General features: G+C 38.6%; 1 protein-coding gene across 1 annotated transcript in view; it reads right to left on the bottom strand.

Annotated features, from left to right (window-relative positions):
- The window catches only part of LOC137261899 (lipoxygenase homology domain-containing protein 1-like), a 101940-nt gene continuing 83932 nt past the window's right edge, over nucleotides 1–18008 (bottom strand). Inside the window, exons 26-49 of the mRNA XM_067799705.1 lie at nucleotides 17564–17697; nucleotides 17024–17175; nucleotides 16569–16673; nucleotides 15741–15849; nucleotides 14733–14917; nucleotides 14190–14368; nucleotides 13833–13949; nucleotides 13440–13451; nucleotides 12557–12719; nucleotides 12164–12318; nucleotides 11723–11932; nucleotides 10719–10884; nucleotides 9711–9916; nucleotides 9164–9353; nucleotides 7682–7842; nucleotides 7471–7557; nucleotides 6367–6505; nucleotides 5440–5670; nucleotides 4614–4790; nucleotides 4009–4147; nucleotides 3317–3484; nucleotides 2617–2729; nucleotides 2164–2355; nucleotides 1–1302 (exon numbers count right to left, since the gene is read on the bottom strand). Coding sequence (XP_067655806.1) covers nucleotides 1118–1302; nucleotides 2164–2355; nucleotides 2617–2729; nucleotides 3317–3484; nucleotides 4009–4147; nucleotides 4614–4790; nucleotides 5440–5670; nucleotides 6367–6505; nucleotides 7471–7557; nucleotides 7682–7842; nucleotides 9164–9353; nucleotides 9711–9916; nucleotides 10719–10884; nucleotides 11723–11932; nucleotides 12164–12318; nucleotides 12557–12719; nucleotides 13440–13451; nucleotides 13833–13949; nucleotides 14190–14368; nucleotides 14733–14917; nucleotides 15741–15849; nucleotides 16569–16673; nucleotides 17024–17175; nucleotides 17564–17697 — 3675 coding nt within the window. The 3' untranslated portion in view covers nucleotides 1–1117. The remainder of the gene's footprint in view (nucleotides 1303–2163; nucleotides 2356–2616; nucleotides 2730–3316; nucleotides 3485–4008; nucleotides 4148–4613; nucleotides 4791–5439; nucleotides 5671–6366; nucleotides 6506–7470; nucleotides 7558–7681; nucleotides 7843–9163; nucleotides 9354–9710; nucleotides 9917–10718; nucleotides 10885–11722; nucleotides 11933–12163; nucleotides 12319–12556; nucleotides 12720–13439; nucleotides 13452–13832; nucleotides 13950–14189; nucleotides 14369–14732; nucleotides 14918–15740; nucleotides 15850–16568; nucleotides 16674–17023; nucleotides 17176–17563; nucleotides 17698–18008) is intronic.

The following is an 18008-nucleotide window of genomic DNA, read 5'->3' on the forward strand; positions in this document are numbered from 1 at the left end:
TTTTTATCTTCTTTTTTATTCTTGCAAAAATACAGCAGCTGGACCCATAAAACAAGATATAAAAAAACTGGTCTCGTCTAATGAAAAAAAAAATTTTTAAATGAAAATCTGAACAATTATTTACATCCAATGCAATTTATTTCTGCTGCCAGAAACATAAAAATATGACCCTAAAGAAACACGTTCAACAACATTATTTTTTGATAAAAGCAGTGATACAATTAAAACAGTTGTATACTAAATTTATCATAAAATCATTTGATACACACATTGGTCTGCAAGAATCTGAAAACCAGAAACAGATACATGAGTGACAAAAGCCAGACTGCTTCAAATCTAACTAAATGCAACAATGTCTTGGCAATGCAAATGGCACAACACGTAAACATACGAAGTTAAATAACTGTTTCATCTCTCAGTGCTGAAATCCAGCCCAAATTAAAATCCAAATTAAAAATATTTAACATGGTTTTGAATAATTGTATAATGTTAATAATTTAGATAACTGTATTCCCTGGATCACAGTGTGCATTTCTGTGGTTACCACAATCATTTGTACAATAGTCTTGAGGAAAACCTTATGAATTATGGAATGACTTTTGGGGCACTTGCATGGTTAAGGCCACTTTGAAACAAATTGGATCAACAATAGACATGTTAATATGATACTTTCCTGAGAACAGATGACGAGTGTCATGCCTAAAACATCACAACATGGAGCAAACATTATCTAGTAATGACTATCAGTATTTGCATGCTTGACATTATAATATCTATATTCCGTAAATGTCATGTAAAATAGGTAGTTGTCATGATTATGTACTGCAATATCATCAATCCTGACTTCATATCAAGTATTTAAGTACATCTCCCAAATGACTGACTGATCCTTGGGAAGGAATAATACTTTGTCACAACTAATTTAAATAAAATAATCTAATTTATATTGATCATAACGAAATGTAAAGATAATATATTCCATGACTATGTGATAAAACCTATTTGTCTAAGTAACAAAAATGGATTTATTGACACCTTGTAATATCAGGAGTCTCAAAATTAGCAGTGTTTGATCAAAATATCACAGTCAGTTTTTAGGGAATCACAACAATGAGCACTAGTCATGTCTGACATAGACATCCCGAGATATTTCTCCATCGCCCTTGTCTTTGTCAAACCACTTCTCGCAGGGGAAGTTGTAAGTGGCTTCCGTAGCTTTGTTTATTATCTGCACGTAGTCGAGGAACCAGCCGGGCCTGAAGCCAGTGTTGTCATGTTCGATACGAATCTTCTTCAGATCACCTGATAAATCAGAACAAAACATGATTAGGTTGTACCCAAATCAACCATTTTTATATATACTTAACAGCAAAAGAAAAAAACTGTGGCTTTTTGTTAAGTTTACAAATAGATGACACAAACATGAACACTTGATTTTATGAGATTTCATTTTTTCCGAAAAAGGAAATTTCGTTTGGTGTTCAGAATATCAATCGCAGAAAATTACTTGTCACTCAAACTGTACATTCTAGTAGGCAAAAGAATGTCAGTTGTACCACAATATTTCAACAGTCAGACCCACACACAAAGCTTTCAGGGAATATTTGTCAAATGTAACAAATGTAGGTTGAATCTCATCCAGGATTGAACCCACACTCTCAGGGTGTGAACAAAGTCAGCAATCTGATCTGATCTCTTATCACAGATATGGAAGTCTGATAACTGGCATCATGAAGAAATGTTATATGTATTCAAAAGACAAAATAAACATTTTGTGAAGTGCTTCTTAGAGGATTTTTTTTCTGTAAACACTAAGACCGTGCACATGATTTTTAAAACTCTTACGCATTTGTAATCATCGTGTGTATCCTTATCATGTCAATAATAACAACTTCATTGGTAGCTTATTTAATACAGAAATGACAAAATGGAAACCATTTTGCTGGACAGTAAGACAACAGAATACTATTATTGGACATAACTCATTTGAATGATTTTTGTTTGTAAAAATAAAGACTCACAAAGAAATGTTTGGAATGAATGAATAATTAGTGCTTCAGCAATATTACAGCTATTCACAACCAAAAATCTTTGCCAGGCATTCAGATGCAAGGGAATTATGAGCAGTTTCTTTGAAAACAATGAAATGAACATAAATCATACCCAGGTCAAGAGCTTCAATCTCAAACTTGTCTGTCTGGTTCTTCTCAAACAGATCCCGGAATTTCTGTTTTAAGGGCCTCTTTCCTGTATCGCCGTTTTCACCAAATATTGTAATGGTCACGTTCGCGTTGGTTCCTGCCCCCTTCACGTTACCTGTGTGCACGATGATTTCGTACTTCACTGGCGCCAAGTCTGAAGAGGAAACATACTTTGCAACTGAGATTCCAGCACTTTTCATAATGTCCAAAATTTAAGTGCATCTTTTGCAAATTCTTTATCTTCAAACATTCTACATGGAAATTAATTATTCAAGTTGCTCTGTGAACCAATTTTCCAATATTTGAGCATTTTGAAATTATAGAAGAAAGAATGATATCTGTGCAATTTGCTTTTAGTAAATAACTAAAGGCATATAAGGGAATAATTATTGTCAGACTGGATTCAGACTTGTACCTCGGGTCTTTGACACCTGACTTTCCTCTACTTTCTTCACATCAAGCTGTTTGCCAGAATTCTTGGAGAATTTGCGATTGATAGGCACCCAAGACTTGCATGGGAAGTAGTACCTGTAACAAAGAGATCCCATATTTAGCAAATATGAACATAATGTGTGTGGCATCAGTTCTAAATGCATGTACACCATTAGCAATAACTGTTTTTCTTGTTATCTCATCTGTATGCAAATCTGTTCAACTCTTCATATCCTGTCTGCCTGTTTAACTCCTAGTTATAAGTTGTCTGTATGTATATCGTTATAATTTGATATATCCCATAATATGTGTATCTGTTACAAATGGTATATATGACCTTTGTATGTTTTAGTATCTATGTACCAGTAATTCACTATGTTATATCTGGCATGTATTTATAACTATGAGTGAGTTAAGTTTTACACCGCTATTAGGAATATTCCTGCACTATCACGGTGGGGGACCCCAGAAATGGGCTTCATACACCGTAACCATACAGGGAACTGAACCCAAGTCTTTAGTGTGACAAGTGAACGCTTCAACCACAAGACTACCCCTCTCCCCTGTTATATCCAGCCTGTAGTGGTATCTGAGTTAAACTCACTCTGCTACACACTCTGTCCAATATGGCCAGACTCACACTGTGAGAATAGCCTGCATATCTCTCTAGAAGTATCACTCACTTTCCTCCGCCTGTGGTGTCTGTAACTATGACCTCATGACAATGCCAGGACGCTTCTTTCCCTTCACTAGTCATGATTGGACGATCTTCACGTTCATAAGCACCAATAATGCAACTTTCAAGTTTTCCAAGTGCTGGAGACGTCATCCGGAAATTATCTGTTTGTCCCCTGCAAGATGTATACATAACTGAAGTAATGTAGCACTCACAGAGCCAGGAGGAGGTGAGAGGTACACTGAACATACCAGCCAATCACATTGTTTTCTTCACCACATCAAAGGACATAACTCCTTCCCTACTGATGTACCACAAAGTAATTGTCTCCCCTTATCTTTTTCCTACGGTCAGTCTGCAATACATCAGCAAGTGGAGAAGGTGGCGAGCACATCTCAGAGGTTAATGTTTACACCAATAATTAAGTGTTTTTCTTCTGAGGCTTTGACAGATGGAAACATGTCATTAGACAATTTTTTTGTGGGTATATGTGGTATAAGATTTATATTTAAGACTTTTAAGAATTGGTAAATTTTAACAAGCCAAAGATGATTGATGTAAGATCTTATTGCTGGATGTATATAACTACATACACCCAACATGGTGCTGCTACAAATTATATTTCTCAATTTTAGGGTTAAATTGATTTTCTTCGCTGTGTTAATCATAAGTCATAATACAATAACATCATATTCCTACCTCCGAAGCACTTTGTTCTGTGGACTGTTTTCTATATGGAATGGTTTGGATGTCTTTTTTGTTCCCTCAAGGATGAGCCAAGCATTATGGATTGTCCCCCCTTCTTTCTTGTCCGTCGTCGTCACCTCGATGTCATACACTGGAAATACAAACATCAGTCATCATGCTGATGGAGACTCTGGACCCTAGGACCTCATGATGATCCAGACAGAAATTGACTCAAACAGAAATAAAAACAGACATAATATCATCCAAATGAAGCCCAGAAAAAATTCAACTGACACAATCTTGCTTTTTTCAATTTCTTCTCTATGGCCTTGGAGATGATTTAATTGGTCATTACAGAAAATAAATATTTTTGTGAATGTTCAGTCTTGATGACTCATCATCATCATGAAGGTGTAGATGGTTCAAATACTTCCGCCAATTAAGCGAGTGAGTTTAGTTTTACGCCACACTCAACAATATTCTAGCTTACAGTCACAGAACATGAAACTCAAACATCCGCAAAAGCGTGTGCCAGCAACAACTATTTCCTTCTGTTCAGATACACACAAACCTGTAAAATAATGACCATGCATCGTCACTTCTAAGCATCTACTCACCGACTTTACCCGAGGAGCCTGAGTCTGACTGGAGCTGGTTGCTGCAAGTAAGTTCCCTGATGAGCTGTTTGTCATCCTCGCTCTTCGACAGCCATCGGTTACACATGAAGTTGTAGGTCTTGTGGGACGATAGGTCTTCCACGTCGATGGAGGCCAGGTGCCATGAAGCTCCCAGGCCTGGCAAACATTCAGATGAAAATTATGTCCTGCAAGTATTCTTATAAAATACTATATTAATCTAAAAAATAGTTCATGAAAAAGAGGTACTGACTATCAAACCCTGTCCTTTGTTCACAATAATACTTAAAAACTACATCTCTGCAAGTGCTCAGATGAAATACTTCCTAAATCTAATACACACTAAAGCAGTCACTGGTCAAATCCTGTTCTTGGTCATGCCTGTGTCTCTGCAAAAAATTACTTCATGCAGTCTAACAAACAGGTCTGTAAATTTCAGGAGCCAGTGGCTGAGCCCTGTTCATTGCTAATACTAGAATATGGCCAGGCTGATTTCAGTCAGGCTGATGTCTCCCTTATGACACAATTTGCCCATAGATTAAACGCTACATTAGATGTTTTCACACCCATATTATTCTGCATTTCCTCTTTCTTTTCCATCTGTAACGTACCAGAGATCATCATACAAGATGAACTTCAATGACTTTGAGTGAGTTAGTGGGTATGTTTATAGTAACATTCCAATAAGAACGCCAGAAATGGGCTTCACACATTGTAACCATCTTGGGAATTCATTCACACAAGTGATGAGCGAATGCTTTAACCACTGGGCTTCCCCACCACCCTCAAATGAAGTAAAGTGTCTTACCTTTGTTGTCGTGCCACACCCGGAGTTTGCTGAGCTCCCCGAGTGTAAGGATGTTCTTAATGGTGAACACATCTGTTCTACCCTGTTCGAAAGGATCTCTGTTGGTCTCTGACTTGTCAAGGTGAATCTCACCAGAGTCACCATTGGCACCAAACAGAATGATGTAGACATTAGCATCAGTACCAGAACCTCGGATATCTGATGTGTGCACGCTGATCTTGTAGTGAGTCTCTGTAACAAAGGTTAGTGAGTGAGTGAATATTGTTGACATGACAGTTTTCAATATTCCACTTATATCAACTTGAAAAGTGAGTGAAAGATTGTAGCAATAAAGATAATCTGTTCTGGCAAACATTATATCCAGGTTGGCAATGTATCTTGGAGCATTATAACATTGCTTTTAGCAATATCATAGCAAGGGACACCAGAAATCAGCATCACTTGTACCAATGTATGAAATCAAAACTGGAACTTTTGGGTGAGGAACGAATGCTATAACAACTTGGCTACCCCATAACCCCTGTAGCTTGAAGATAATAATATATTATAACATGCTTGCTGCCAAAGAGTAACCATTTTATCCTCTTGCATTCTGCAACAAGCAAATGACTAATCCTCACCCAGGTCTTAGGAAGCATGGTAAGATTGCTTGACTTAGACTGACTTTGACACATGTGACATGTGACCTTGCTCTGCTAAACCAAGGCAATCTGCTCATTGGCAGACGTCAGTCAAAGACAAAGGGAAGTCTTAAATCTGACCTGTAAGAAGTACAGCTCATGAGTTGTATATATTTCTTCATATTAATTAGGTCTCACCCAGGTCCACGGGAGCATGATATTACCTTACCTTGCTCTGCTAAACCAAGGCAACCTAGACATTAGCAGACATCAGAATTTCAAAGCAGACTGAAGTTCCCCAACTTACTTCCAATAACAGCCTTGCCCCTCTCCGTGGCAGGAAGGTCCACTGACAGACGACCTTCGCCTTTCTCCTTCCCTTTGCCCAGCCAATCCTTGTAGTTGAATACGGAGAGCACACCAGTCTCCATGTTTCGCAGCTCGATCTGTGAGGTTGAAACATGCAATCTTGAAAACATCACATCTAGGGATTGGTACCTTGATGTAAATGCATTACACCTCCTACAATGTGTAAAGATTGGTTCCTTTAACAATCTGACCCCGAATTCTGGAAACAAACTTAAGTCTGAGTTTCAACTTAAGTTTGAGTTTTTACTCAAATGTGAAAAAACGCATTTCACAGAACGGCCTGAAAGTGGTATCAAACTCAAACTATAGTAGACAATTTGAGGTTGGGGGATAGAGATTGCTTAAATTGTGTGGGCTGTTATAATTAAAAATACAGATGAGTTAAAAATTCAGCTGTTTCGAATTGTGAAACTCAGTTTGTGATTTGAGTAAAAACTTAAGTTTGTTTCCAGAAATCGGGGCCTGGTCTCATTAAACCATTTTAATGGAAATTCTATCATAATTCTGAAATTTGACTGTGAAATTCCATTATATACCTCTGTCACCTGTCAGTAAGACCACAGAGCTGAAATGTAGTAGATGTTTGTATATTTTTAGCAAACTATTTAACTCAGGAAGTTCAGATGAACTTTACTATGTAGATGAACTTTGTACGAAGCCTTGCATTACTTGACATTAAGCAATGTGTACTGAAGACCTGTGCAAGTCCATGGCTCATGCTGTCAAGTGAGTAGCATTTTGGTTGGTTTGTAAGGGTTGCAGTCATTGGTAAAAAACTACTTTTCCTGGAATTAGGTTGGATTTGTGAGTGACGGAGGGAGGCAGTATTCCAACAAACCACTGTGGTGGACACCAGAAACTGGCTTCAGACATTGCACCCATGTAGGAATAAAACCCTCTTTTTTCGCGTGAAAACAGATGCTTTGACCGCTAGGCTACCCAACCACCTTGATTGATTTGTCAGTAGTGGCTAGAACATGGAAACATTGATGATGGAAGAATATACACAAGCCCATGTAGTATCAACAAAAATATACCCCACCTTGTCCAAAAACCAGGACTGGCGACCAGCCTTTGGCTCCACCGACACCCTCAGCTTCTTCAGGGGGGCAATGTCATCCAGTTCCAGCTATAAGAGAAGAACGGTATCGTTACTTCACAGAACATGGAGCCATATTTACCATCTGTCACACAACTTCTGGGAAGGTTTATAAGGAATATCTTTTTGCTTTGATGCTTGTCCTTGAACCAACCTTGATCATGTCTGTCCTGTCCCTCTCGAAGCGGTCTTCATTCTTTGGCAGTTCTATCTGTGATGTTGAACCCTTCTGACCGAAAACGGTGATGAAGATTTTACAGTCGGTTCCAGCTTCTGGTACATCACCGGTTTGGATGCTCACCTCATATGGCAACACTGCAACAGCACCAACACTCATACTCAAGTCTTGCACTACAATAAGCTGTCCCAAGGAATGAGAGATGCATAATGTAACTATCTGTTATCTGTGAGGAGAAGTGTGACTGAGTGAGTCACATTACAAACTGCTTCTAGTAGCATTCCAGCAATCTCCCACTGATGGACACAGAAGGGCTTCAAACACACCATTCATATAGGGATTCAAACCCTGGGCCTTTATAATGATGCTTTAACCATGAGGCTATTATCCATGGTAGGAGATAGGTAAAAAGTACCACAGACCCTCTTAAAACAATTTCAAGTACAGTGGAAGCTGTCTAATTCGGAGTTGACTGGGACTGTGTCTGAATTATGAGGAGTCCGAATTGGACAGGTGAGAGAGTTAGCTCCCTTGACCAGGAGATACACATGCACGAAACTTTTACCATAGATGATCATGGACATTATTGCGTATCAGTAGATTATCAAAACTGTAATTCTGTCAATAAATACCATCTCATCTTTCATAAATAATTTACTCTTAGAATGCTCTGTTGTCCGTAAGCATGAGCGCTAGAAGTGATGTACCATGTTTTCGTGTTACTCGCTATTTTGCAGGGTAACGCCCTTGTATGGAAGCGCATGTGATTCAATCTTTTCCATAGAAATCAACAAATACAACGTATCATTGGTTCAGGCATTTTGTCACTGATGAGAAATTACTGGAGTATCATCTTTTTATAACAAAACACATACCATCAAAATGACAATGAGTGAGTCGTGTCAGCTTGCAGTTAATTCCTTTTGTTAACTGGTTATCTTCACACCTGATAATCTGTTTAAGGTCGGTAATCGGCTAACTACAAAGCACTTCTGCCTCAGGCAGTCCCGCTAGTCGCTAGTTAATTAACGATGTTTTCATAGTAAATTACCTTGAAGGATGGAGATTTCAGTCCGAAATCTGAGATATATGAAGTCCGAATTAGTTAGTCTATATGTAATGTTAACTTAGTTATCTTCTACTGGGACAAACAATGTGGTCCGAATTATATAGAAAACCGAGTTACTTAGGGTCCGAGTACGACAGCTTCCACTGTATCAAAGCTGTTCTTAAAAAATTAGCATCGTGGCTTATACTGTATAAATGGATCCCTGCCAGTTAGTGGAGGAATCTTCAGTCTTATGGAGTTAAATCATTTCATGATAATACAATCCTGGCAGAACTAAGGGAGTTAACTCTGCAAAGGAAATTGTGGTGCCTTACACACGGTGATTGTTTGCCCCTCTTATATTCAGCAGTATTGTTCTTTATCTATCATTAAAAGGTTCCATTACTCACTTGGTCTGTACGAGGTGACAGAGCTCTGTCCATCATCAACACTGAATGTGCGGCTAATTCTGCCGTCCCCTTTGTCCTTGGCTAGCCAGCACTGAGCAGTGAAGTGATAGTGCTTGCCCTTGGTGGGAAGATCAACCTCCACCTCCTTCAGGAACCATCCAGTACCAGGGGCATTGCCATCATGGCCAACCTTATAATAATAATAATAATAATAATAATAGTCCATTTATCTTGCGCATTACTCCATGCACAATGCATGCTCGAAGAGCCCAAACAATCTCATTATTATTACCCGGATTAACCCAAGCTGCCTGTTAGGCACCAGAAGGTTAGTGGTTACATGACGTATTCCACTGGGTAACCATTTTCTGCTGGGTGAACAGAGGCAATTTAGAACAAACTCGCTTGCCAATATAAGATTCATCATTTTTAATGTCACATTCAGTGTATGTCATTCCAACAACCAATTACTTGACCTCAGAAATTTCTCTCAGATTGCAGGTTATTCTCTAAAAGTCCAAGTACTACCAATCCGAGATCAACGCACCTCTATCTTCTTTACTTCATCTACATCGATTGCCTCTAGGGAGAATGTTTCAACAGATCCTGCAGCGAAGGATTCCTTCTGTGCTAACTCCAGGAACAGTCTCCCTGTGTCAACTTTCTTGGGGCCGATGATGCGGATGTACACATTGCTGCTGGTACCGTTGTCCTCACCATTGCCTGTTGTCACCTTTACTGTGTATGGAATAGCTGTAACAAACATTGAGAGTGTTCTTACAATTATATCTGTGTTGCATATATGGCTATTGCCATTTTGATAACTAATATTTATCTTTTGTATCTAGACAATTCACTTCTACTGCCTTTTTACCACTGACATTATATTTACCATCTTTTCTTACAGACATCTGATCTACTGCCTTTTCACGATTGACTTTTGATCAACTGCCTTTCAACTATTGACTTCCGATCTACCACCTTTTCACTATTCACTATTGACTTTTGATCCAATGCCTTTTCACTACTGACTTTTGATCAACTGCTTTTTCACTACTGACGTTTGATCAACTGCCTTTTCACTATTCACTACTGACTTCTGATCAACTGCTTTTTCACTACTGACTTTTGATAAACTGCCTTTTCACTACTGACTTTTGATCAACTGCTTTTTCACTGTAACTGCCTTTTTCACTATTACCATTTAACTACTGTCCTTACTCTCTTGTCTGTTTAATTTATTGCCTTTTTCCTGTTGCCTTTTAATCACTGCATGTCGCCTTTCAACTACTGCTTTCCACATACTGAGTTTTCCCTGTTACAAATTGTTCATTGCCTGTTACTCAATGCCTTTTACCAACAGCTTAATTACGTACTTTTCGATAGTTAAAAATAAACATGCTGTGACGGGTCATGAAATCATCCGATATGCATTAAGAATCTTTGGCACTCTGCCTAACTGAAGCATTGTAGCATAGGTTTTTATTCTCAGAAGTTCTAATAGGTTTCTTTGCACAGTCATGTACACAGCGACATTTGGTCATCTTCTACTCACTTGGGCCTTCCGGCACTTCCTCCATGGACGACATGAGGGACTGTCGACGGTTGAGTCGTGGACTTTTGCTGAAAGGGTCTGTGGTTCTCATGGAGTCAAGACTGCTCACAGATCCATATTTGGTTGATCTGAGGGTCCCTGTACTTGACATCTCGCCATCATAGCCCTGCAAATGAGGAACACATGAGGGGTGAATGCAGATGAACATTTAGATGGTTTGCAAATCTGATACTGGTTTCATGCCCTGATCTAGGTTTAGGCAACCACCCAGACACAAGTCAAATCAGAACTAATCAGACAGAATTGAATCTGGCAAAGGAAAAGGTCATAAACCAAAGGTCATTTCATAAAAAGTCCACAGAAAGACCTAAGATTTCCAATATAAGGATTTGTCAGGACCTCGTTGTGCATTCATCATCAGGATGTAATTCAATGACACCCTCATGTCCAAACAATGGCAGAGCAACTGCACCTCAAATAAGATGTACCTCAGTGTCTAATATTATCCATCCAAGGGGTTGCAAAGCAACTGCTCATTGACAAAGACGTTTCTCACCATCTAATTATAACCAACCAAATGGTTAGTAAGCAAGGTTACCATGATATACACATGTCTCTCTATCTAAACCCTATCCAACAAAATGGTTACTAAGCAACAGCATTATCTAACCCTGGCCAACCAGTGGTTGCTCGGCAACCTTACTTTGACACAGAGGTGTCTCTATCTAATCCTACCCAACAAGTGGTTGCTAGGTAACTTTAATTTGACAAAAATGTGTCAAATCCTACCCAAACAAGTGGTTGCCAATCAACCTCACCTTGACTGAGGCACTTCTCTTTCTAATCCTGTTTAAACAAGTGGTTACTAGGAACATCACCTTGAGTTGGAGGTTCCTCTCAATCGAACTCATACCAACCAAGTGGTTGTGAGACAACCTCACCTTGACAAACAGGTGCCTCTCTATCTAACCCTGCCCAACCAAGTGGTTGCTAAGCATCCTCACCTTGACATAGAGGTGCCTCTCTATCTTGCCATCTCCCTTGTTCTTGGCCAGCCATCTCTCACAATGGAAGATGTAGTTCTGGTTGTCTGAGGTGTCCTGGATCTCCACACGGTCTAGGTACCAGGCAGGGTTCAGCATGGAGTTGTCATGGCGGATATAGATCTTGTACAGCTTCCCAAGGTCACCTGCCTCTATGCTGAATTTGTCATGCTGAAAAAAAAATGAGTGAGTGAGTGAGTGAGTGAGTGAGTGAGTATGATGTGATGAAATAACACGACACAACACAATACAACTAAGGAACCACAAAATTCTGAACCCTGAATAATATGAACCCTGATTATTAAGGATTCTAATCAGATTTTATTCACTTCGAAATCCTAAAACAGAATAACTATGAAAATTCATTATTCCAAAATATTGAAACTGTCTTCCTTTCCCCACCTGATTTTTCTCAAACTTGTCTCGGTGTGTCTCTGAGGTATGAAGCTTTCTCTCGCCTGTGTCGCCCCGATCTCCGAAGATTGTTAAGAACACATTCGCATCTGTTCCTCCACCCTTCTCACCTCCTGTGTAGACGTTGACAATGTATTTCTTGGCTGAAAAATCAAATATGGTTGAGTACAATTAAACGAAATGTGTTAGAATCGCAAAGGAAGAGTACTACAAAGCAAACATACAGAAATAGAACAGAAAAATATACAAAAAGACTGGGTCTGTGTGAGTGAGTGAGTGAGTTGATTTTTATGCTGCTTTTACCAATATTCCAGCAATATAATGGCAGGGGCACACCAGATATACGTTTCATACACAATATTTACTGGTCAACAAACATACCTTGTAGTTTGTCCCGCAGTTTATGATCAACCATTTTGACTTCGCCATCCTTCCCAATGACCTCCTTTGTGGCCTTCTTCGGCAACAATTCTCGCACAATGGCACCATCGTCCTCATTACGAGCCAACCACCGATCACATGGAAACTCGTATGTGATTGAACCCTGGAATAAAACAGAAATATAATCTTGATTTTATGACTTAACAAGACAGAAAATAGTTATGGATGTCAATATATGCCTCTGAAAAACCTGAGCTAGAGGATATTTGTAAACAGTGCTCCAAGGGACATAATCCTATGGAGTTTGCTTGAAATAATGTTCAGTTGGTATAGGGCGTGAGAGTCAGTTTAATGCTACACTGCATTAATTCATTCAAATTTAAATACATAATGTTTTTTCTTTACTACATTATATGGTAGCTTCTCTGACACTTAGTATTATTGAGAGAAATGCATTGTTTATTTTTAGAGAAGTGTGGCTTGATATAGTGCCTTTAAGAACAAGAAGATAAAGTGGCAAAATACTCTTCATGAATATGTCTACTAGTTATGACTGTTAAGTGGTTTAGGGAGTACATGTTACATGTATTGAAGTTTTAAGAACCACTATTGCCAATTTCAGTTGAAGCCCAACTTATTGTCAAGGAAACAGAAAATATATTTTATTCAGAATTACAAAAGTACCAAAAGGCACCAGTATACTATCACACCTATCTATGTGCCAAGTTTGGTGAAGAAATAGTGAACACTTTTAAAGTTCTTTGTTATGGGGATAACAAGTGTCTTCATCACCACCAACACATGCCAGACGTTTTGTTTTCATCTCAACACAGACATAATATGCTGTAACGCTGAGTTAAACAGTATGTATGTATGTAAATACCTGTTGTTTGTTCTTGAATCCAAGGAAAAGCAGCAGAAATATACAAGGCAAAAATAACTTCAACTTGCAGTTTTAAATATTGCATTTAAGACACAAAATGTTTATTAAGGTCACAAATATACATCATGCACTTGAACCTGTTGTGAAGCGTATCATTATGAAATTATTTTTATCATCAGGATATCAAATAGTTTAAACATTAAAACCTGTCGACATACTATCTTTGTCATAACTCCCTAACTCATCCTGATTTTGTTATCGTGTTGTCTGAAATAAATAAATAAATAAATAAATAGTTTTCATTTCTATCAGCCTTTCAACAAATGATGACAATAAAAAGCAGTCACTGTTCTCAACAAATCCTCATACTTGAGAAATTCAAGAGACCCTCACCTTTCCAGTTGTGTGCAGCTTGCGGACCTCCACCTTGTTCAAATGCCAGGCAGCTCCAAACCCGGAACCATCATGTCCGATCCGGATCTTCTCGATGGTCTGACCAACATCTTCCAGCTGTCAACACAACAGGTAAGTGAGAGCCAACAGAGGCAAGGCCATTACTCTGTTACCTTTAACACTGTACAAGTAACTGACCAACAGATTCACATTTTTGTCAGCATGTGGACTATTTTTTCAAAATAATAATTTGTTAAAACAGCAGAAAAAAGTTCTCGTTTGTGGGTAATCAGTAATCAGCTGCAACCAAAATTCTGACAGAATGGTTGGTTTGTAACTGAAATACGACAAGAATACCTCAACGACAAACTTGTCTGTCGCCCCCTTGTTGAATTTCTCCTTCCTTTCACGCTTGGTGTTACATAATGGCTTCTGCTGCGTACACGTCTCCTTGCCGTACAGGACGATGAACACATCTGCGTCTGTCCCTGCTCCTGAACGATCACTCGTGTATGTTGTGATCTCATAGGGAATGCCTACAACAGAGAAGGAGGAGTTCTGACGGTGAATGATATCTTATTAGTGAGCCTAGATTTATGATGCTTCCACTATAATTCCAGGTACACTATGGAATTGGATAACGTACATATTTAATGAAGCCTTATCCCTTCCCTCCAATGTTGCTTGTAAATATTCCCTGACTCTGTGTTCTACACGTTAAACTAATTCTTTGATTCCTGACACACTGTGCAGCAAATAACGTCAAGCACTTGGTCAACCTCATCTCTATTCAACAAATTAGGTCACTATAATTGATTGTCAGAATCTGAAAAACATGTATCCTAAGAATGGGGTATTATTGTTGTTTTATCTCAGGGTCAAGGGTTTCACTCTTCTTACATGGTACATATTCCTGGGTAGCCAGTTCCTGAGGAAACAGCTCGCGCTCAATGGCGCCATCATCCTCCTTTTCTCCAAGCCAGCGATTGCAGGGGAAAGTCCACATACGACCAAGCGAGGGGCAGTCGATGACAACGTTGTCGAGATGCCATGCTGCACCACCACCAGCATTGTCATGGCCAATTCTGACAAGAACAGATATTTAATTACATCATCAGAAAACATATTAAAACACTCAGAGAAATCCAATGTATGTTCTTAAAAAATAATCCACTTGTATATAGGTTATTTTTTTAAGCATGTTTTCACATGTTTCTATGTCACAGTTAGGCGTATCATCCTTTCCCCTTGAAATACAAGTTCAGCAGCACTGTACATTCAATGGGATGGTGGAGTTAGAGCATTCACACATCATGCTGAAGACCTTATTTCAATTCTCTACATGGGCACAATGTGTGAATGTCTCCCACTGTGATATTGCTGGAATATTGCTAAAAGTGGCATAAAACTAAAAGCACTCACTGTACATTGATTAAAAACATGAATTGAAAGAAAGGATAAATGTGTGTAGATGTAGTACAGCTCTTTCATCCAATCCTGTAATGTAAATAGTGATGGTAAGGAACAGAAACACTTGCAGCAATGCATTCTATGGGTGTCCATTGTTTGTGTTCCCTGTCTGAAACCCATCTGCTTCTTCCCTTGCACACTCACAAAGAACCCACATCAGCTCGGCCTTTCTACTAACTACTGTGTTAAGGCAGTCAACACAGGGGCTTGTATTGCTGAAAATAATACGTCCTGGCTCCAACAAGCCTACACTGATATCCATACACATTCTTTATATGTCATCTAGGTAATGACATGCATGAACGGATTAAGAGCATCTGCCATCTGCCATCGCCAAGCAATTCAATCTATAACATGCATTTATTTAGAGGCTCTCACCAAGTCTAAATTTGAAAATTTCCTGAAAATATACTACTCAATTAGTGAGCAATTGCTTACTTGATTTTTTTCAGCTCTCCTATTTTTACACATTCCAAGATGAACTCATCCATCTTGCCCTTCTCAAACTTGTTCTTGTTGGTGAGGGATGATTTAAGAAACATCTTGCCTGAAAAAATAAAAATGTTCAATATAAATTTCACAGTTTAAGCTAAAAAAACTTGTATATTTCACCCTTAAACGTGCATAACCAAGAAACATAACAAGTAACACTCTAGTCTCACGTTACACAATGTTTAAACAATGATGAACGCCATGAATGGCATTCATACATTGCAAGACTTCAACAAGCCATCAATCAGAGAAGCTAACACCAAAGTGTTGCAAATAGTAGATTCAAGGTCCTAAATTAGTAGTTTGACCATAAAATTAGTAGGCAACTAAATACTTAATATCATGATGGATTCTGAGAAGGATAAAGAGACATTTCAGGGGTAAAGCTTTAATTTCACAAACCCCCCAATGGCAGATTTCATCTATTTTTGGCAAAGAGTAAAAGTAAAATTTCTAGTGCAATCATGTAGTTTCAGTCAAAAATGCATAGCAACTACCATAATATTGTAGACAGTAGCATCTCTGCATCGCTGTAACAACTAGGCTACCTAACTGTCACATACTCAGACCAATTCTGCATCTAGTGTGGGACCCAATGTCTGAGATCCTAACTGCTTTATCAGTGAAAGATGAAGATATACATAAGATATTTCATGTAAACAAAGTTAGATTTTTATTCACATTTGTTGACATTTCAAAAGTATTTCAAATCTAACATTGTGAAATGATGAAGTGTAACAAAAACATTTGGGATCTGATTATACAAATTCTTACCTGTGGTATCTTCCTCTCCAAACAGAATGACGTAAACATTAGCATCTGTTCCCGCCCCCCACACATTGCCTGTCGTAACCTTCACATGATACGTTGTCATGGCAGCTGAAATGAACAAGTTGATATATTGTTTACTTTTGATTCATAAACAAAACTTTATTTATTATACAGTGGATGCTGTGTACACTCGCACTCATCGGGATTGAAGAAATAATCCATTTTAGATCATGTGCTGGATTGGAGAGCTGATGATAAATGTAAAAGCCACAATTGGGACTGAGATTTTTTGCTGGTGTTGACAGCTTACCGGCATGGACAGATGCCGGTTTTGACAGCTTCCACTGTAATTCATTTACTATTTGTGTATTTTTAAATATCTCCTGCATGGAGCCTGATTTTCTTTGATGAAGCAGAATAAAAAAAGTGTTAGTTCAGAATTGTTCAAAAAAATTTACCTTTAGTTTCTAGGGCAATTTCATCTCTGATAGCTGTTGAGTCCTTTCGTGACAGTTTCCTCCGCAATGATTGGTCAACTGGGACCAGGTCACGTGCTATCTGTCCATCATCCTGATTGGTTGCCAGCCATCTCTGACAAGGGAAGAAATAGCTGCAAACAAACAGTGAATCATATAATTGGACTTTCAGATTGTTGAACTCATGGTGTTTGTGACATTCAGTTCTGACTGATCAGTTGTGTAATAATAAAACCTTACATGTCACAGATTCAAACCAGATCCAGTTTGTCATAATGGAGAGGGTCAGTTCTGACTGGTAACATGAATGAGGGGTGGCATGGTAGCCTAGTGGTTAAAGCATTGGTGCATCATGCTGAAGATCGAGGTTCAATTCCTCACATGGGTGCAAGGTATATGGTGTTCCACGCCGTGATATTGCTGGGATATTGCTAAAAGTGGCATTAAACTATACTCATTCACTATAACATCAGTTACCAGTGCATCCTGACCTTACTAAGGTACACAACTCTGTGTTCCTACCTCCTTCTGCTGATCGGCTCCTCTACTTCGACTCTGTCCAAGAACCAGGCAGCTCCCCCACCTTTGTTGTCATGGTAAATCTTTAACTTGGTCAGCTTACCAAGATCAATGGCCTTCACCTTGAACACGTCCTCCTGAAAATGCCCCAAATCAATGTAACACCTCAGAATAAGTCAAAATCATGTGCTGATAACAACAGATAACAGTATTTTTTGTAGTAACAAACAATAACCAAACTTAATCCAAATTGTTGTTTGTTAGGGAGGAAGTCAAATATAGACATCAACATTGAATGTATTTTCGATCTAGAGATAAATATGAAGTTTATTTGTATATTGGTTGAAGTAAACAAAATGACAGGATAAACATAGAAATATGAGGCACTCTCATACAGAAGTAATTCATTGACGTAAAACAAAATGGTGATGTAATTGTTCTTTATTGC

The sequence above is a fragment of the Haliotis asinina genome, chromosome 14, assembly GCF_037392515.1.
Source record: "Haliotis asinina isolate JCU_RB_2024 chromosome 14, JCU_Hal_asi_v2, whole genome shotgun sequence".
NCBI classification, from domain to species: Eukaryota; Metazoa; Mollusca; class Gastropoda; order Lepetellida; family Haliotidae; genus Haliotis; species Haliotis asinina.